The following is a 21,300-nucleotide window of genomic DNA, read 5'->3' on the forward strand; positions in this document are numbered from 1 at the left end:
AACCTGAGGAAACTTCGCAAAAAGAAGGAACACACAAGAACACGGTTCTACAAAAACCCCTTCAAGTTCGTTAAAGATCTCTTCGCTAAGGAAAAAAGCGGAATCCTGAAAATTCCCAAGGAGGAACTGGAAGAACATCTGGAAAAGGGCAACCATGACCCAAAAAGGCACGAACAAATAGTTATCCCACATGACATCCCACCTATTCAACCTCCCGAATTCAATCTGGAGACTGGCCCTCCAAAATGGAAGGAGGTAGAGAGTACAGTACGGCGCGCAAGATCAGCATCAGCCCCTGGGCCGAATGGAGTACCGTATAAGCTCTACAAGAACGCACCAGATGTGCTACGCTATCTTTGGAGGCTCATGAGGATAGTGTGGCAGAAGGGAATAATACCTAAGGGGTGGCGAAGGGCTGGAGGGGTGCTAATTCCCAAGGAGAAGGATGCGACAGACATTGGTCAATTTCGGCCAATCTGCCTTCTCAACGTTGAGGGAAAAATCTTTTTCAGCGTGATAGCACGGAGGTTGTCCACCTACCTGGAGAAGAACAAGTACATTGATACATCCGTACAGAAGGCCGGCATTCCTGGGGTCTCTGGTTGCTTGGAGCATACCAGCATGATCTGGCATCAGATCCAAGCGGCGAAGAAAGACAAAAGAGACATCCATGTCATTTTCCTTGACCTGGCTAATGCCTTTGGATCAGTTCCCCATAACCTCCTCTGGGAATCCTTCAACTTCTTCCACGTTCCAGCATCTGTCACTAATTTAGTAAAAGCCTACTTCGAAGACCTGCAACTGTGCTTTACAACAGCCGACTTTATAACATCATGGCAGCGCGTAGAAGTAGGCATCATGGCAGGCTGTACAATCTCACCCCTGGCCTTCACAATGGCCATGGAGGTCATCATCAGGGCTTCAAGATGGGTGGTGGGGGTGAGCGAACTAAGAACGGGATCCGCCTTCCACCTATCCGAGCATACATGGATGACATGACCACTCTGACCACTACTGCAGCATGTACCAGGCGGCTACTTGGTAAACTGCAGGAGAACATCAAGTGGGCCCGGATGAAAATCAAACCGAACAAGTCACGAAGCATCTCAATAGTTAAGGGACAGCTTAAAAATGTGAAGTTCTGTATTGGTGATGACCCAATACCAACAGTTTTCTGAGCAACCTGTCAAAAGCTTGGGTAGATGGTACAACGCAAGCCTCGGAGACAAAGACCAAGTGCAGCAAGTAAGGCAGGACATTACCAATAGTCTGGAAGACATCAAAAGTACCCTACTGCCAGGGAAGCTCAAGCTCTGGTGCCTGCAATTTGGACTTCTCCCTCAGGTAATGTGGCCACTCACTGTTTATGAGCTCCCAATAACAACGGTGGAGAAGATGGAGCGAACCATGACTTCATACATCAAGAAATGGCTCGGCGTCCCACGCTGTCTGACTAACATCAGCCTCTATGGCAAAGGGGTCCTTGAACTGCCTATCACAAGCCTCACCGAAGAGTACAAGTGTTCTAAAGTGAGACTCCAGATGACTTTGAAGGACTCCAGAGACCAGACCATCAGCAATGCCGTTCCACTCCTGGTAACCGGTAACCGGACGGAAATGGACACCATCTGACGCGGTGCAGCAAGCTACCTCAGCCCTGAAGCACAGTGACATTGTAGGGCATGTCCAGTTGGGAAGAGGAGGCTTTGGCCTTACGGCAAGTAAGCCAACTTGGCGTAAGGCCTCAACATCAGAAAGGAGGAAAATGGTGGTCGAGGAGGTTCGTCGTCAGGAGGAGACGGAAAGAAGCGCAAAGGCTGTCTCTCTTGTTAGACAGGGACAATGGATGAGGTGGGAAGGTCTGGAGAGGAGAAAGCTTAGCTGGAGGGAGCTCTGGGAAATGGAGGCAAGCAACATCAGCTTCATCATCAGAGCCACCTATGATGTGCTCCCATCTCCAAAAAACCTCAACCAGTGGTATGGCGAGGACCCTACTTGTGCCCTCTGCCCAACTCCAGCGACTCTTAAGCACATCTTGGCCGGTTGTAAGACCTGCCTCACACAAGGTCGTTACACCTGGAGACACAACCAGGTCCTCAAGAGTCTGGCAGCAGCTCTTGAGAGCCAGAGGAATACCAATAACTCCCTGCCCCTGAGAGCGATCGATTCCATCACGGCCCCAACCTTCATCCGAGAGGGGCAGAAAAAGCCCAAACATCCCCCTACCAAAACAGAAGCTGGACAGCTAGCCATGGCCCGGGACTGGAAGATGCTAGTTGATATTGGCCAGCAACTAATCTTTCCACCTGAGATTGCAGTCACCACCCTCAGACCAGACTTGGTTCTCTGGTCCCCTTCATTGAAGACTGTTTTATATCATAGAGCTTACAGTCCCATGGGAGAATTCAACGAATGAGGCCTATGAGCGCAAGAAACTGCGCTATATAGAACTGGCAGCAGACGCTCAACAACGAGGGTGGAAAGCGAAAGTCTATCCGGTTGAAGTGGGATGCAGAGGTTTTGTGGCTTTTTTTCTACCATCAGACTGCTGAAAGACCTTGGCATCCATGGACAGGCTCTGCGACAGACAATTAAATCAGTCTCTGAAGCGGCCGAAAGAAGCAGCCAGTGGATATGGATTAAAAGGAAGGACCCTTGTTGGGCTCAAAGAGCATCAACATGACCCACTCACTAATCCCCCCCACTCTATAACCCACTTTAGAACCCAGGTCACAACCCTCCATGAAGAGGGTGAACAAGGTATGCGGTCAGCTCTAGGCTTGACTCAGGGAAGAGGACGCCTCCTGCCTTGCATAGTCCCGTGGGCTGCGCCAGTTAAACAACTAGGCAATTTTCATGATTGGGCATGGGGACACAAGCTCAGGTTTGATCACCCTGTTGCTGGCCACCTTTGATGAGGGTGTTTAGTATTGAAAGGCCGAAACACCCCATGATTCAAAGGCATACTACTGATGATGTGTCCCAAATTTACATCTTTCCCATATCTGAGGTACAGCTCCCACGCCACTCTTAACATCAAGGCAAACCTCATGTGCATACCATCCATTGGCACAATGGACAGTTTAACATCACGTCCCGTGTTTTTTTTTTATTCACTGCAGTTTAAAAGACAACAGGCCATTTACAATAAATAGATGAACGTCATATATGTCATGGTTGCCATGCAATGTCGCATTAATACAGGAAGTGCGGCCACAGAGTTATTTACAACAGCTTTGAAGGTGACCTATCCATTAGAAGTGATAATCAGAATAAACCATTTTATTATCTATTCAGGGGTCTTCAATGTTTTTCAGGGTAAGGACCCCTTAGGCAACAGAGACATGGAGCAGGGACCCCCAACACAAAATGTGTCAAGCAGAGCTACATATTAAACATACAGCCTTCGATATTAATAGAAACTGGCCACATGATTAAGAATAAATTATATTATGTTATACTGACTGTATGTAACATTAAGACAGTAGATCAGAACTATGCACATTAATATTGGTGCACATGCACCACCGCCTGTATATTACACTTTATTGTTAAAATCGAGATTAATGCATGATAAAAACAACATGTTTAGATAAAATTCATTCACAATTCATTAGTTGTTTGTGGTTGTTGTATATTTTAATGGATTTGCAGAGTCATACATTTTAATTTTACTAGTCAGATGGGCATTTACATTTATCATCTTCAGCTACTGTATACGTTTATTTAAAAGAAATAACATTTTAATTTTAGGCCTATACTGTCAAATGGACAGATTCTAGTGCGACCATTTGACCATATTTTTCCTCAACATACCCTGGTCAGGATTGCCAAACTGCCTATAGTGTCCTCATATATTTTGTTTGCACAGTCCTCATATATTTTATGTATGTGTATTTGCATTGCTTTGACCTTTCTCTGTAGATACCCCTTCTCTCATGCCATTATTGGTCATTTATGTACAATACTTGCACATTTATTCACCCGCCAGTAATTTTAAAAACATTAGGAAAACAAAGGCAAAATCCAGACATTTTAAGCAATTTAGAAATCCCAACAAACATTCAGTTACTGTGACTATTGTCTGCTTGTGGGAGTGTGATCCCATTTGCACTAACCTGGAGGAAGTCCAGCACGAGTCTTTTGAGCTGATGAGTTTTCTGCTCCAGTTTTGACCTCAGAGAAAGAGGCAGATCTGGACGAGGCAGGAGTCTGGGAGCAGGAGAGAGAGCAGTAGTAAGAAATCGTCATACTATATGGTGACACTCATAGTCCGGTACAAGCGGCACATTAAGATGTGATCTCTAAAACAGTGGAGAAAGACTCAACAATAGGAAACTTTACTTTACTAAAAGCCCTGTATCATCTAATGGCATGCTTGAAGCTATGAGAGGTTTTTAATGCAAGTACATTTAAAGAATGACAGGCGCACACACACACAATCACTCACTGTGGTACCACTGCTAGTGTTGAGAAGGAAGTTAGCAGTGTGGGCGGCAACACGAGGCTGTGTGGCGATTGGCCGGTGACCTAGTGCCATTCCAACAATAGCAGTCATGTGGGTTTCAGTCCCAAAAACATGAATGGGGATACCAGTGGTCTTTCCTGCACACACACAAACACACATGAGATCAAGTCTCAAAGATTTGACTTTATGTACACTTACAAATGTGCACATGCACAAACTCACCAACTTCTCCCATCACTCTTAAACCTTCCTGGTAGTTCGGGCCGCCACGACGGACAAATATAGTGACCTCATGCTCTTTCAGAGGGACCTGGTAATCTTTGATAGCCCTGACGATACCCTGATACACACAAAACAGCCAAAGAAACACATAAAGGGTGTGTGTTACAATATTCATATGTGCTAATGCAGACAGATGGCACAACTGCACATGCACAGCATGAGGGACTCTATGATCAAACCTTGAATGTTGCCGCTACATTGGTGAAGTTGGCAATGCTGCCTCCAATGATCAGGACTTTACCTACACAAGAGAGAAAAAAAAAACATCAAAACAAAATTCACAACAAATACAAAATTTAAGATCTTGGTGAATCTTAAGTTCTAAAGGAAGTTGGACTTTAAGATCTTGGTGGACGTACCATCGGGGTGTTTCTCACGGGTCATGAGGGAGAGGATGGTCTTGGCATAGTCGTATGTTTGTTGCTCACTCGGAGCACCTGAATACTCTCCATAATTGGCCAGCTCATTGACTCCGCCCAGATCACAGATTGTGTCACTATGAGTGAGGAAAAATGCAATATGTTAAACTATTGGCTTTTATGTCAAGAATATTTATGACAGAAATGCTAATGAAATCACAACATTAGGAAACTCAGGAAATAGAACAAGTCAACATAAACCAGTAAATCAAGCATTCGTTTTTTTTGTTCATGGTTTATTTGTTTGTTAGTTTATGAGCATTAAAGAGGAATACATTTGGTTTCCTGATCCTCTGCTCTACTCTCAGAGGACAGCACATACACATCCTAATTAGTCTCACAACGCTTTCTCTGGCTCCATCTCCTCTCTCCATCCAGAGAGAAGAACAGGTGCAGCAGTGAAAGATAAACCTCTAGATAACCCTTATCAAGCATGGATGGTAATGTCATTTAGCTCTCAGAGTCTGGCTCATTCCATGAAACACAAGAGTTCAGCTCATTACACCAGCATCTTCCTTCAAACGCTCTCTTACTGTAAGTTTCATGTTCCAAGCTACTGTCAAGGATTTCACTCATTAGGATTTCATTTAGAAATGAAAATTCAGTCACTGACTCACCCTCATGTCATTACAAATCTGTAGGACTTTCATTCTTTCTGTGGAGCACAAAAGAAGAGCTTTTGAACAATGTCTTATTGTTTTGTCCAAACAATGAAAGTCAGTGAAGTCCAGGGTTGCTTTGGACACCACAGATTTTCACTGTATGGGCAAAACAACTGAAACATTTTTCCAAAGTATATTTTGTGTGCTGCAGAAGAAATAAATTCCTACAGATCTGGAATGATATGAGAGTCAAATGATTGAGTCTTTTATTTGTGGATGAAATATCCCTTTAATTTTAAGCAGTTAACATTCATACATCATATGCAAACTAGACGAACTCCTGAGCGACAGGTACCTGTAGACGACAGAAGCTCCGCCCCCTGCCACCATAGTCCAGATCCGTCCGCGAGGGTTCAGGAGAGTGAGCTTGAGGCTGGCGCCACTCTTAGCATCTAGATCCGCTATGTATGCCTCCTACAGGAATGTTATGAAAAGGTTTGTGTACTGTACCTTAACATCAGTGGCTAAAGAAGACAAAATCTGATGTTTAACGTACAAAAAAAAAATTGTTTTAATTCCCATATAGCTAAGTTTGGTTCAAATCACATGGTAAATTAAAAAAATTATTTTTTTTTACAAAAAGTGTATCTACGAGTAAAATGCCATAAGAAAAATAAAGTGCATATACAGTCGTGGCCAAAGGTTTTGAGAATTACATAAATATTGGAAATTGGAAAAGTTGCTGCTTAAGTTTTTATAATAGCAATTTGCATTTACTCCAGAATGTTATGAAGAGTGATCAGATGAATTGCATAGTCCTTCTTTGCCATGAAAATTAACTTAATCCCAAAAAAAAACCTTTCCACTGCATTTCATTGCTGTCATTAAAGGACCTGCTGAGATCACTTTCAGTAATCATCTTGTTAACTCAGGTGAGAATGTTAACGAGCACAAGGCTGGAGATCATTATGACAGGCTGATTGGGTTAGAATGGCAGACTTGACATGTTAAAAGGAGGGTGATGCTTGAAATCATTGTTCTTTCATTGTTAACCATGGTGACCTGCAAAGAAACGCGTGCAGCCATCATTGCGGTGCATAAAAATGGCTTCACAGGCAAGGATATTGTGGCTACTAAGATTGCACCTAAATCAACAATTTATAGGTTCATCAAGAACTTCAAGGAAAGAGGTTCAATTCTTGTAAAGAAGGCTTCAGGGCGTCCAAGAAAGTCCAGCAAACGCCAGGATCGTCTCCTAAAGAGGATTCAGCTGCGGGATCGGAGTGCCACCAGTGCAGAGCTTGCTCAGGAATGGCAGCAGGCAGGTGTGAGCGCATCTGCACGCACAGTGAGGCGAAGACTTTTGGAAGATGGCCTGGTGTCAAGAAGGGCAGCAAAGAAAGCCACTTCTCTCCAAAAAAACATCAGGGACAGATTGATCTTCTGCAGAAAGTATAGTGAATGGACTGCTGAGGACTGGGGCAAAGTCATATTCTCCGATGAAGCCCCTTTCCGATTGTTTGGGGCATCTGGAAAAAGGCTTGTCCGGAGAAGAAAAAGGTGAGTGCTACCATCAGTCCTGTGTCATGCCAACAGTAAAGCATCCTGACACCATTCATGTGTGGGGTTGCTTCTCATCCAAGGGAGTGGGCTCACTCACAATTCTGCCCAAAAACACAGCCATGAATAAAGAATGGTACCAAAACACCCTCCAACAGCAACTTCTTCCAACAATCCAACAACAGTTTGGTGAAGAACAATGCATTTTCCAGCATGATGGCACACCGTGACATAAGGCAAAAGTGATAACTAAGTGGCTCGGGGACCAGAATGTTGAAATTTTGGGTCCATGGCCTGGAAACTCCCCAGATCTTAATCCCATTGAGAACTTGTGGTCAATCCTCAAGAGGCGGGTGGACAAACAAAAACCCACTAATTCTGACAAACTCCAAGAAGTTATTATGAAAGAATGGGTTGCTATCAGTCAGGATTTGGCCCAGAAGTTGATTGAGAGCATGCCCAGTCGAATTGCAGAGGTCCTGAAAAAGAAGGGCCAATACTGCAAATACTGACTCTTTGCATAAATGTCATGTAATTGTCGATAAAAGCCTTTGAAATGTATGAAGTGCTTGTAATTATATTTCAGTACATCACAGAAACAACTGACACAAAGATCTAAAAGCAGTTTAGCAGCAAACTTTTTGAAAACTAATATTTATGTAATTCTCAAAACTTTTGGCCACGACTGTACATGACAAAAAGCAGTAGAACACCGTAAAGAGAAACGTCATAAAATGGCTTGTGGACTGTGTTGGCCAAATATTTAATGAAGCCAACACTCTTCTCCCATATGGATCAACAACCAATTACAGCGGCACATTAGACAGAAAGGAAAAAGAGTGTACCTTAGGTTATTTATTAATACATCAACTCTGATTTTATTCCAGCTAAAGCAGTCTGTTGTAACAGCTAGTGTATCTGTGTGTGAGACCAATTAAATCTGCTTTCTGTCAGATAAACACTGCCTCAACACATACTGCCAACAATGACGCAGAGCAGAAGACACATCACTCTCTCTCTCTGCACGACTCACTGTAATAGTGTCCGTGTGTGGTGAATGAAGGATTTATAAAAGACTGCCTCTAATTAATTATTAAATCATATTCTTTAGAAGAAGTGAAAGCAAGCAAACGCAGCAGAATCAGAGAAGTACAAGCGTTCTCTGATGAATCAACAAAAACAGTGATAAAGGCAGGCAGTTCCTTCCCGTTCCTAGTTGGGCTTACAGATTAACTCATACAAATTAATATTTAGATGGCATCTGTCATTGAATCACTTAAAATGCACAGCATTATCCAACAAAATACACATTTTGATTTTTACCTCAGGATAGGCCTCTCTGCCAAAGGGAGGGGGAAACTCCACATCACCCCACTTGGCTTTACACAAGTAATCGGCTGTGGCATCGATTTTAGCAGCCATGTCCAGCACATACACTCCATCCTTAGTGACCACTGACAGAGAAAGAAAGCGTTTGTTCATCCCAGTTTGAACTTCATAGACTGATGTCACTTTGCATTTTTTTGCCTGCCTTAGGCAATACTGACATGTGCATTTCCACTCAATGCTTCATTTAAATCTCAGTTACTGAATGCTTTGGGTTGTGCTGTGGAAATGCGATGTTGAGGTGCACATGAAGTTTTCAGGCACCTCAAAGTGTTTCAGTATTTTGATTCTTATTGGCATATATGATTCTTGAGTCATGCATTCCACTGGATGACTATGTGCTTTTATAGTTTAAAAAAAGTGAAATGCTATAAGAAACTCATGTAGACAGTGTATTTTCTAACAGACTTAGAAAGGCAACATTCACTGCTTGTTTAAATATGCAAAATTATAAAAACGTGGCTTATTATGGACAAAAACACGAAGAGGAACATCAAAGGAAGTTTGAAACTCAGTTCACAACACAGGAACAGATGCCATAGGGCGCTCAGGGATTATTAATTAGTGCCCTACGAAACATTCCCAGTCACCATCAAACAGCATCCATGTTAATTAATTAACCTTAATTTGATCAAATTCAATCTTTCCTCAAAACATTCTATGATGTTTTTTTTCACACCAAGTTTAGCCTTCAGTAATGAAGGAAAATAAGCAAATAATTAGTGTGAACATAAAATTTGTTCTTAGTCATCCAAATGCAACGAGCTAGTAGAACTTTTACTGCCCTGCAAAGAACTGAAGTGCTTTGTCTGTGGTCTCCATAGAGCTAATCAACAGTGCCTAGACTTTGGGAAGAACTGAATCAGAAGTCCAGCTGGGTGGACATTAAACATCATCCATAAGAGACTGTCAGCTGAGGTGGGATGGGCTGCCTTTGTGACTTACCAAGAGGGTTGATCTCCAAGTATGTAAAGTACAAGTCTTCATACATGTTAAACAAGCCCACCAGGAAACTAGTCAACATCCTGCAGAAATAAAAAACATATGTAATATTGTTACATTAAATATTCTGAATGTGCTAAATGAACACAAATGGAGTAGTTTAGTTTAGTTCCACCTCATCTTTGACTTTGCACAAAGTAAATGTGGATTTGTACTCCACAATTTAATTACTGGAAATTCAAAACAAAACACTTGTTAGATACTCTAAAGTTAAGTTTGTTTGTTTTTTTATCCACTGGCACTTGTTTAAAAAAAGGTTTAGATATACTAGTGTTTAAAGTTTTGGGGTTTGTACGACTGTTTAAGTTTCTTTAAACACTGCAAAACAGTAATATATTATTAAATATATTAAATTAAAAAAAAAAAAGTTTATATTTTAATTTGTAACAATTTATTGTTGTGATGTAAAGCTAAATTTTCAGCATCATTACTCCAGTCTTCAGTGTCACATGATCCTTCAGAAATCACTCTAATATACTGATTTGCTGCTCAAGAAACATTTCTAATTATTAAAAAACATATAAATTGACAATATTACAATATTAATACAGTATTGAAGTATTTTTACTTAAACTACAGATACTTTTTAAATTAACTTGAGTTATCAGTGTTTTTCTTTTGGAAAACTTTACATTCCAAAGCATAATGTCCTACTTTTTACTGCGCTACATTTCATAAATAAAAGTTGTTGTTTGTTTTACCTTTAATACTTAAGGACATCAAAAATATTCAAGTAAATCTTGTTATTTTACTTGAGTAAAAGAAAAAGTAATAGATTTCTAATGTAATTAAGCATTAAATGACATTTAATATGAAACGTAGTGCAGTAAAAAGTACAATATTATGCTTTGGAATGTTGTGAAGTAAAGTTTTCTAAAGAAAAACACTCTGATAAAGTACAGACTTTTAAAGCAGAGTAAAAATAAATAAATAAAAATACTGATTAAGAACATAATTTTTGCAATACTGACTGTACTGATGCTTCTGTAATACTGTATACAAAATAAACTGGAAACAGTCAGACTATGAACAGTAATGACACTGGATTTAACGACAGAACTGGTTACTGGTGTGAGCCGGAACAGCTGGTGTTTGAGGTAATGAGGGAAAACAGAGGAAGATGTGAGGGAGGAGAAAGTGAGAGAATCATCCGTCATCCACCTCATAAAAAAAGATTAATTGTGACGGTCCGTAGTCCAGAGTACACAAATTATACCCGAGAAATGACAGGAAGACTGAATCACTGGAGGAAGAGTGAGGAACTTGTGGGATGACAATAAATCAGTAAATACACTCAGTGAAAAATGACAAAAGGAGATTTGGGGGTGGAAAAAATTCAGTTTACACCACAATATTTGAGAGAGGAAGCTGCATTTTGATTTTCAAGCTGTAATTTTCCTAAAAACATTGTGGGTTGACTGAGAATAAGAGAGAGAGAGAGAGAGAGAGAGAGAGAGAGAGAGAGAGAGAGAGAGAGAGAGAGAGAGAGAGGGGGGAAGAAAAAAAAAAAAAAAAAGAGATGGATGAATACAAATAGAGGTGTGGATACTAGCCAATGCAGCCAAACCCATCTCCCCGTCAATCTCAATGTCAGCCAAGACGTTGAGGCCAGCCAGAACGAGATGTCAGTGTATGTGTGCAATCAAAAAGATGGACAGTTTATAGACGTGAATTGAATAAAACTGGGGGTGGGAGGAGACGGGGAAGGGGAAAGATTTCATTTGTGTAATGGATTGAAGTGACCTCAACTAGTGCCGGCACAGCTGAGAGCACCTCGTTTGCCCTCTGTTCCTCTCCATCGGTCTCATTTTTTTGCTCACTGTTCGATATAGTTGATATATAATCGATATAGCAAGACCAAGAACTGCCTGAAGCCTCTTACGTACAGGGATGCAGAAGTGACCCCTAAGAAATTAAATTATGGTTATATTTTCTCTAGAGTGGTTTTTAATATGGCAAAGGAAGTTGAATCAGCATATAGCATAAAAAAGGAGTCCCTATACAGATTTTAAATCTTGATTTTCATGCACAACTGAGAGAGACAAAAAAATAATAATAATAATTGCAGACTAGCGCAACAATGAAGTGCAAACACCTCAGCACAACACAAAAAGGCTAAATAAACTATACATAAAAACTATAGACGATTAGAATTATAGTCTATAGATTTCACTCCCACTACAATTTGGTGAGAAAATCAATGCATTTCTGCTGGATGGATTGAAATGTTAAAATATTTATTTGATGTGATTGTCTGACTCACTCTTTCTTATCTGCAGGGGCGTGTGTGAGGAGCTGACTCTTGACTGTGTCCGCACTGATCTTCTCATCCACTCCCACCAAGAGTTTCAGGGCTTTAGAGTCCACGTCTCCTACATCCACACCTCCCTCATGATGGAAGAGCATGTAATCTCCTTCACGTGCGGCATAGATACAGACGTAAAACTCCTCCTCCTGAGGGAAAGTCACAGTTCAACAACGTTACCTCTCCCTTCCTCATTTTTACTCAAGCCATGATAGTAATCCATTAACATACATTATCATAATAATTTTACAACGATTTAAATAATACAACCCCGATAATAGCAGTAAAATTGTTAATAATAATAATAATAATAATAATAATAATAATAATAATAATAACACTATTAATAATATATAATATAATATAATATAATATAATATAATATAATATAATATAATATAATATAATATAATATAAATAATTATTATTATCATCAACAACAATTCTGCAAACTAATTTTTATATTATATTATTTTACTAATTTATTAGAATTATTCAATAATAATAATAATAATAATAATAATAATAATAATACCAATAAATGACAAGAATAAGATAAATGTTAGATGCATGAATATTTAATTTTGCCTTATAATAATAATAATAATAATAATAATAGAATAATTCTGAAAAAATATGTTAGATGCATGATTATTTAATTGTGTCTAATAATAATAATAATAATAATAATAATAATAATAATACAATCATTTTGCAGCTTTTATTATCATCATTATTATTATTATTATTTGATAATTAAATTAGCCATTTCACTCATATACTCAGTTATGATTATTATTATGATGATGATTATTATTATTACAGTTATTATGATGATGTATTGATGGGCTCACCTGCTTGTGGGCTACGAAGGGCTCAATCAGGAAGTTTTTGAGGATGCCTTTAGCCTTCCCCACCTGAGAAACAGAGAGATGTTTATTTTAAAAGCTTGTATACAAGGCTTTCCATAAGGGTTAAAATGTCAGAAACTGCCTTTGGTCTGAATCTAAAAGCTTCTCCTAATGAAAAACACACAATGAAAAGAGAATTATGTAAGAGGCAGAAGAAAAGGAGGCCAGAGATGGGAAGGAGGAGGCAGAGAAGAGAAGAGCAAGTGTTCATACAGTCTTCATACCAGTGACTGGACCTCAGTGTTCAGGGACTCTGAGAAAAACTAAAGATTTGACAAGCAGAGCCGCAAGCCAAACACACACACACACACCAATCTCATTTGTGCTGCTGTCAAAACAGTGGGTGAAAAGGCCAGCTGATATAAATCAGCTAGAAAGAAAGAGGAAGGCGAGGTGACATTTCAGAGAGAGAGAGAGAGAGAGAGAGAGAGAGAGAGAGAGAGAGAGAGAGAGAGAGAGAGAGAGAGAGAGAGAGAGAGAGAGAGAGAGAGAGAGAGAGAGAGAGAGAGAGAGAGAGAGAGAGAGAGAGAGAGAGAGAGAGAGAGAGAGAGAGAGAGAGAGAGAGAGAATGAGAGAGAGAGAGAGAGAGAGAGAGAGAGAGAGAGAGAGGAGAGAGAGAGAGAGAAATAAACAGATGACAAGTTGGGAAAACAATGAAACGCTCCCTTGAAAGTGGGAGAGTCCACAGGAGCCATGACCAGTCTAGCAGACGAAAGACAGAGAGAGACCTTACAGAAATAACCTACAAAAAATGTGTGCAGCATAGACTGCAAAACACAAAAATATTATAAGAAGAAAACATAACGTCCGTCTTTATCTCAGCAATATGTTTTTGGGCCTCAGGTGATGCTGAATGCAGGACATGTCACATAACATACTGGGTTACATAAACTGCACACGTGCAGAATAGAAACAGAAAATGCACACACAGCAAATGCAATTTGCACATAATTTACACATTAATATGCCAATGAAACTAAAAGGTTAAGAGGTGGTTGGGTCTCTGTCCTCACCATTGTCTCCTTCATAAGGCGGGTTTGGAGCCATTTCTTCACGCCCTCCAGATCCAGGTTCACACCCACCAGTCCCAGTTTTCCTCTGCGCTTGATCAGCTGATCTGGCTTAACAACCAACCGCTGGACAGAAGCATGATAAACACCATAAAAATCAATCACATATCAATCACAATTCATGAGGTTAAGCATTGTATCCATCTTTTTCCTGAACATGAACGTTTCCGGTCTCTGGTGTTTCTAGTCAAATTAATGTATTTTCCAAACTGATAATATAATGTTAATTCTATGAAAATAGTTTAAGTACGTACATGGCACCATATTTTCATCATTTTACACTATAAAATTTAGTGTTGCAATGACTTTTTCAGTCAAAGTAACTTTCTGCAGTAACCCGTCATAGTTTAATGAATGGGTGGATGACGAAGTGACACGAGGTAAGCTGCACTGAATACACATGTGCACACATATCCTTACATACAGCTCCCGATCGGGGCGATATTCACAGGATTTTGTCCACAAAATGATAAGAGCACACGTTATTTTATTATTTTACACATGGTATTTTAAATTAAGCGCTGCACGTTTTCTCTTGTTAGGATTTGACATAGAATGCAAAACATACACTGCTGACACGGACAGATTTACTGGTGTGCAAAAAGTACTTTACAGGAATTCCTTAAGTTTATTGCTGATAGCGTGGCAGCCAACAACAGTGCACATTTTTAATATTTACTCATATTGAAAAAGTTTCAGTTTTATTTAATTCAGTTGATCTTTTTCAAAGTCCCTTTAAGACAAGTCATGTCACTCGGCGGCCATCTCTGAAACACCTCTCAGGCATCCAAGTGCAGCTCCTATCTCTTTGAATGGGGAAACATCAAATTCTACAAAACTGTTCATTAGGTTTGCGTTTAAATTTCATATTTGAAATCACCAAAGAAATCTGATAACAACTATAAATGTTTTTTATTTTGCTCAAATAGCGTTATAAAAAGCTTATTATTCAGGCTAGATCAGCTAGTGTGCATGCGCAGTCCTGAGCACACGTCTCAGAATGCTGACTGTTTCTATAGCAACCGCGAATAGAATTAGAATCCGTTAATAAAGGTGGATTATTGCAAAAACAACAACAAATGGAAAAGGATGGGAATTCAAGAATTTGACAAACTGTAACAAAATCCAAGGTTGAAATGATTAGTTTGAAACGGACTACGAGATCTAGAATGGTCGGAATTTTGAACTTTGTTTTTAATTTTAAAAATATTCACACGGTTTAAATGAACCTGAATCCTCTTCCAGGTTTAAATAAACAATGGTCTTAGGCTTTTGGAGCCCATTGTGTGTTAATTAAAACTGGACTTCCTTTTTGAAACCCAAACAGAAGGCAGGAGGGTGGTCAAAAGAGATTTCATGATTTCCTAATTGAGCCAGTCTCTATAACGGTCTCAGTCACTGACTAAAGATAGGGAGGGGTCAGAGAGACATGAGTCATATCTAATATCATTATACCCTCTGGCTCTCCATAAAGATGATTAAGAGCTTTTTCAGCAGAAACTGTCCCTGTACTGTCCCTAGAGAGATTCTGCTACGCTCACTTTAGCTCCCTTAATTGATGTGCTAGTCAAGTAGCATACTAATGACCGCCATCCTCTCACTATACGATTTCTTTTACTTATTTATCCTTCATGTGGAGTCTTCAGCAGAATTTTCTTTTAGAAGTCTAACTGGTTTGAACTGCTGGTAACAGTGTTTTCAATGGATGATTTGTGAATCATTTAGAGAACATATTCTGTTAACAATGACAAATAATTTAAAACCTGTGCATACATATACAGTACATACTAATAATGTATTGCAATAAAAATTATGTACTTTTCTTACTGATTGTTTATATTTTAGAAACTAAAATAGAAATATATTTAATAAAATGTAACTAAAATATAATTGAATTCATAATATAATTTACATAAATGAAATATACAATTAATTTAAAGATATAATTGAATGAATAACAATATAATTATAATTTAATTCATATAATTTAATATTTATATAATAAAGTTTTATAAAAAAAAAAAAAAGTCTAATTAATTACATGATATGCTGAATTAAAAAAATACAAATATTTAAAAAAAAAAAAATTCACATTACAAACCCGCATAAAGACATAAAATCAAAAATATAATCAGAGACATTACATTATTGTGGCAAAGAAGTAAATCAATGAATGGAGATCAAAACCAAGTGTTACCAATTACTAGCCAAGAGTACAAAATTATCCATTTTGCATCAGAGTTTGTAAATGTGTCGGAGATGAACACAGAGAACAGCTTCTCTAATTCCACCTGCACTACTTTTTAATTATTGGCCTATGTATAAGTGCCTCATGGGCACAAGTCATCTTTGATCGTTGGCATCACTTGGCAGTTGCAGTTTTACCTCAAGTCCAAATGTGACCCCAGATCCATTTTTCCCAACAGCTGTCTTACCTCTGTCAGAAGCCAGGGGTGATCCTGAACCAGCCGCTTCCAGTCGGTTTCTGCTGTCACGTTAGCATAGCGAAAGCGGTTCTGTACGGCGGCTGTAGTGCAAATGTGTTTGTAAAGAAATTCCTTCCCCGTCTGCTCAGAGATGGCTTTGGCTGACATGATGCTAGAGGACTAAAGCACTGCAGAGAAAAACACACAGTCACTCATAACCATCAGTCACTTGAGACCAATAAATGAACAGCACTTTTTAAAATGCTCTACAAAACTCCAACAGGTCAGATCAGTGCAATAAATAAAAAGTAAAAAGGCTAAATAAATAAGGCTGTATGTTTGTGTGTATATATAAAAAATCTAATACTTTCTGCTAGATTTGCTTGCTAGGTTTGTGACACACTTTGTACCTATAGTTCAAAAAGACACAAATAGGATAGATTTACAAGTCACTGACATTTTCACAAGAAAAAAGGGGTATAATTTTTTTACATTTGTATTTAATATACAACATTAACCGGGAAACTGACCAGGAAGTTAAATGCTACACATTTAAATAACATGTTGCTGATAAAGACACAAATATTTTGTAGAAACTGCCATTTTCCATGTATTTTCTCTCGCTATTATTACATTTCTCTTTGTTTATCTGCTGATCACTCTCTTGCTACCTTTCCCTGAATCAGGAAAAGCAGCTAAAAATAGGCTTGATGCTCACCTTGATTCGATTAGCCCTGGACTTCGTGCTGTGCACGAGAGCAACATTCAACTGCAGTCTGACTGACACATGATAGAAGGGCAGTCAGGCGCATCGTGAACAGCACAAATCAGCTGAGCTTTTTTGAACCAAAAGAAAACCCATCCAGAGGTACAGACACTGTCTGGATAACCAATTAAACTAAATCTTAGTACACCTATTTGAGCTGTCGTTATTTCCATTCTCTCTATCAAAAGTGAAAACTCTCATACACGAGTGCATTTGTGACTGGCAGGCTGAGGTCTCGTTCAGATGACATCATCGCCGACTGTCTGAACCCTGTCAGGACGTGCAGAAGAACGAGAGTGCCGGGCTGTCAGTGGGGTCAGCATAACCCGTCTTTGTTTCAAAAAGACAAGATAAACCAGTCGGCAGAGAATGACAAGAACCAACTCAATCTCAAATCAAGTCTGTATTCAACACCATGATGTGCATAGGATGAAACAACACAGACAACATAAGGAGCCAATGATTCAAAAATTAATACACTACCATTCAAAAGTTTTTTTTGTTTTTTTTTTGGTGAAAAATTACTACTTTTATTTAGCAAGAACACATTCAATGAATAATAATGATTTCTATTTCAAATAAATGTTGTTCCTTTGAACTTCAATGAATCATTAAAAAATGCATCATCTTAACCACAAAAACTACAAATTTTTGATCAAGTAAACGCAGCCTATAATAATAAGAAAGGTTTCTTAAGCAGCAACTCAGCATATTATAATGATTTCTGAAGGATCATATGACACTTAAGACAAAAACATTTTTAATAATCCCACTGACTCCAAACTTTTGAACAGTAGTGAAAACATTCTAAAAATACATTTATTTACACATCAGCAACAATATTTCCACAGCAAGTCGATCAAACTATTTTAAAACACAACATTACAATAAAAACTATTTAAGTTCTTGCAATATGATATTTGCTAAAAACCCTAAAAATGTTTCCAGGTTTCTGTTTTATCTATTAAAACAATAAACATCAAACAGTTAAAAGCATTGCCTACTACTAACATCCAAAAAAAAAAAAAAAAGAAACCTTAGAAACATTTATTGATTCATAGATAAAATTGTCTGCAAGGACGAATGTTACCAAGTAATGCTCTAAATAAGAATGACATTTTATCTTCTTTATGCACCTTGAGAATAGTCTCACTTTTTTCACCGCTCCCCTTCTGCAATGAGAATTAATGTAGCGAGGAGAACATAGTGTTCAGTTACTGTAGCAGACAGTCTGGTCCCTGTCCCAGCAATTTACTAATGAAGACAGAGGACCACTCAACCCCCAACGCCCTCCCTGCACATCACCCACCCAACTCACTAGAGTGCTGTAAATGTACATACAGACAGAAAAGAAAAGAAAACAAAGCATTCAAAGACTTCTGTAGTCAGCATTGCTCTGATAAAAAGCCAATAATAATAATAATAATAATAATAATAATAATAATAATAATAATTACCCAAAACCACAAGATCTTACCACACCCAGTCCCTCATTCACACATTGCTGTATCAATGTACTAGATCTAGATTTGACATCCAGCATCACTGCAAACATCGGCCTGAAGGAAGTGATGAGTCACTGCACTGGCCATAGTGGACCCACAGAGACCAGTGATGTGAAACAAGTTGAGCACAATACCACAGACAACCAAGAAAACTTGTAAAAATCAACCACAGACTACATCCAAAAAAAAAAAAAAAAAAAAGAAGAAAAACAGATTATGGTGCAGCTTTTAAAATAAGATAATCAAATGCAGCACAGAGGTTTTGTAATTCAAACCCTAAAACTGGTCTTTAAAATGCATTTATACACTGTAAAAAATGATTTTTCAAAGCAAATAAAACAATTACGATTATTGGAGTATACCTTGCAAGAAACTACTATTTCAGTCTTTCGACTTCAAAATATCATGTCTAATTTAATGTGTTACTTACGAAATATCACACTGTGACCACTACATGCAGCAAAATACCATACAGAGATATTGCTTCACAACTAAAACTGCAGTAACTTTCTATAAGAAAATATAATCAAACCAAGACGTTACAGTAGGATTCTAACAGCTTGCACTGACTGGCAAACATACAATATTTACTTATTACTGTTTTGGGCTAGTAACAATAACTGCAGTTACTGACAGAACTGCTGACAGAAATAAAGTTTATCATGCATGGTACATTTTTGTAAGACGGATGAGTAAGAGAAAAGATTCAGTAGATAGTCTCAGCTACAGCGACTGATGTGTCATGTACCTTCCTATATTACCACTGCAGAGTGTTTTAGTAGTATTGATCCTACTGCACACAGAATTACCAGTGACCTGATATGACCCGGTAATGGCATCCTTTTCTGTAAGTGCTGTCCAGTTGCATGCACACACGCTCATGCTGCACTGCACAGCTGGTTAAGAGCTTGTGCATCACACTAGTAGTGATGCAGCTGATTTATAACTGCGTTTCCCTCACCTCACAAAACAGCAGCATATCATTCATCACACTGGAAGGATGCGGGGAGGAGCGGGGGATTTCACAGTCAAGATATCGATCTTATTACACTCAACACTAACCCAACCTATATATCTGATTAAAACATGCGTTTAAGACCTGTTACATTTGAAGAACACTAAAGACGAAATTACAAGATTTTATAACCATCTTCACTGATCTCTATTTATCTAAAGCAGGGGTCTCAAGTAAGTTAGCTCTTGGCCCGATTGGCGGTAGCTCGCCAAGATATTCTTGACATATCTGTTGTGAGGTTGTCTTAATTATACCGTTTCATATTTTAATCATCATCATCATACCAATTACATTGCGGTTTAAAAAAATTGTGGTAAATATTAAATACTGCTTAGCGTTAAGCGAAATTAGTAAGAGTCTCAGGCAGAGTAGGTTACGTTTTGTGTGAAAACATGACTGAAGGCAGACTGCAGAGAGAAATTATTTTAAAGAATGTATGATTGAAATAATTGTATGAATGCATAAGGCGGAACCGACTGTCTTCAGAAAAGCTTCGATGGCATTGCTTTTCATCTTCCCTCTGTAGATGAATAATTTTAAGTCTAGTCTAAGCCTTTTATGCAACCAGCCCCCTGGTCTCAGACAGTGGATTTACATTTCTCTACCTATTTTGTCCAGACTATGCAAAAAAACAGACCAAATCTTTGTAGTAAATCTTAACCGGTCGATGGAAAATAGGTTACCTTGTTATCCGAAGTGTTGAGATTTTAAATGAATATTAGCTTATGGAGAACTGTTTATAGAGGAGATAAAATACAATTTATCATTCTGACTCATCCTTTTCATTAAATACTAAAAGGCTGAAATATGAGGTATATTATTTTATAAAACTTTTTTTTTTGGTCAAAACTTTATTTGAACATGCAGAACATGTCAGTAGATCAGAGTCGGCGTCAGAGCAGATCTACTGGAGGGGCATTGGATCATCGGCGGGGGGGCACTGTCGTTTGATAAATATTTTTAGACGCATTGGCAACATCATAGTAGCATGGAAATCCAGACCTAAATCTGAAAGATCTATATAGAATGACAATGAACGATTTAGACTTGGGTTTTTATCTAAAAGAGGAACAGAAGACAGGGCTGTAATTTGCTGTTTTGCCGACCGGATACGGCAAGAGTCAGTTAGCTCCAATGATCTATATAGAATGACATTCTACCCTAGAATGTTAGCTCCAATGATCTATCTATATAGAATTGTGACGAGTGGGGCGGGGCCGAGAGCCGTGGGAACGGAGCGAGGCCGGTGGAGTGATTGGGAAATGAGCGACACCTGCTCCACTCACCGGTCTCGATTCCCACGGAGGAGATTGGGAGGATACAAAAGAGGAGCGACGACAGTGAAGGACGAGAGAGGACCAGGCCTGGGCTTTATTTTGTGTTTGGTTTTTGTTTGTGCGAGGCAGTTGCCCGTGAGTGGCTGTCGCGCTGTTTTATCTTTATTTGGTTATTAAAGTTTTATTTAAATGTTCGCCGGTTCCCGCCTCCTTCTTCCCGTGACTATGGAGTTTTTTATTATTACAAGAATGTCATTATATAATTTTTTTATTTTTTATTTTTACCTGTCTTGATTACTAATACAC

At 38.8% G+C, this 21,300-nt stretch overlaps 1 protein-coding gene across 1 annotated transcript in view; it reads right to left on the reverse strand.

Annotated features, from left to right (window-relative positions):
* LOC109113530 (ATP-citrate synthase-like) overlaps positions 1 to 21,300 on the reverse strand; it is a 30,870-nt gene that overhangs the window by 7,581 nt on the left and 1,989 nt on the right. Inside the window, exons 2-13 of the mRNA XM_042733088.1 lie at positions 16,441 to 16,619; positions 13,949 to 14,071; positions 12,879 to 12,941; positions 11,983 to 12,173; positions 9,663 to 9,742; positions 8,655 to 8,785; positions 6,127 to 6,245; positions 5,110 to 5,246; positions 4,930 to 4,991; positions 4,691 to 4,808; positions 4,451 to 4,605; positions 4,119 to 4,212 (exon numbers count right to left, since the gene is read on the reverse strand). Of these exons, the coding sequence (XP_042589022.1) occupies positions 4,119 to 4,212; positions 4,451 to 4,605; positions 4,691 to 4,808; positions 4,930 to 4,991; positions 5,110 to 5,246; positions 6,127 to 6,245; positions 8,655 to 8,785; positions 9,663 to 9,742; positions 11,983 to 12,173; positions 12,879 to 12,941; positions 13,949 to 14,071; positions 16,441 to 16,599 (1,432 nt within the window). The 5' untranslated portion in view covers positions 16,600 to 16,619. The remainder of the gene's footprint in view (positions 1 to 4,118; positions 4,213 to 4,450; positions 4,606 to 4,690; positions 4,809 to 4,929; positions 4,992 to 5,109; positions 5,247 to 6,126; positions 6,246 to 8,654; positions 8,786 to 9,662; positions 9,743 to 11,982; positions 12,174 to 12,878; positions 12,942 to 13,948; positions 14,072 to 16,440; positions 16,620 to 21,300) is intronic.

The sequence above is a fragment of the Cyprinus carpio genome, chromosome A3 (genome assembly GCF_018340385.1).
Source record: "Cyprinus carpio isolate SPL01 chromosome A3, ASM1834038v1, whole genome shotgun sequence".
Lineage (NCBI taxonomy): Eukaryota > Metazoa > Chordata > Actinopteri > Cypriniformes > Cyprinidae > Cyprinus > Cyprinus carpio.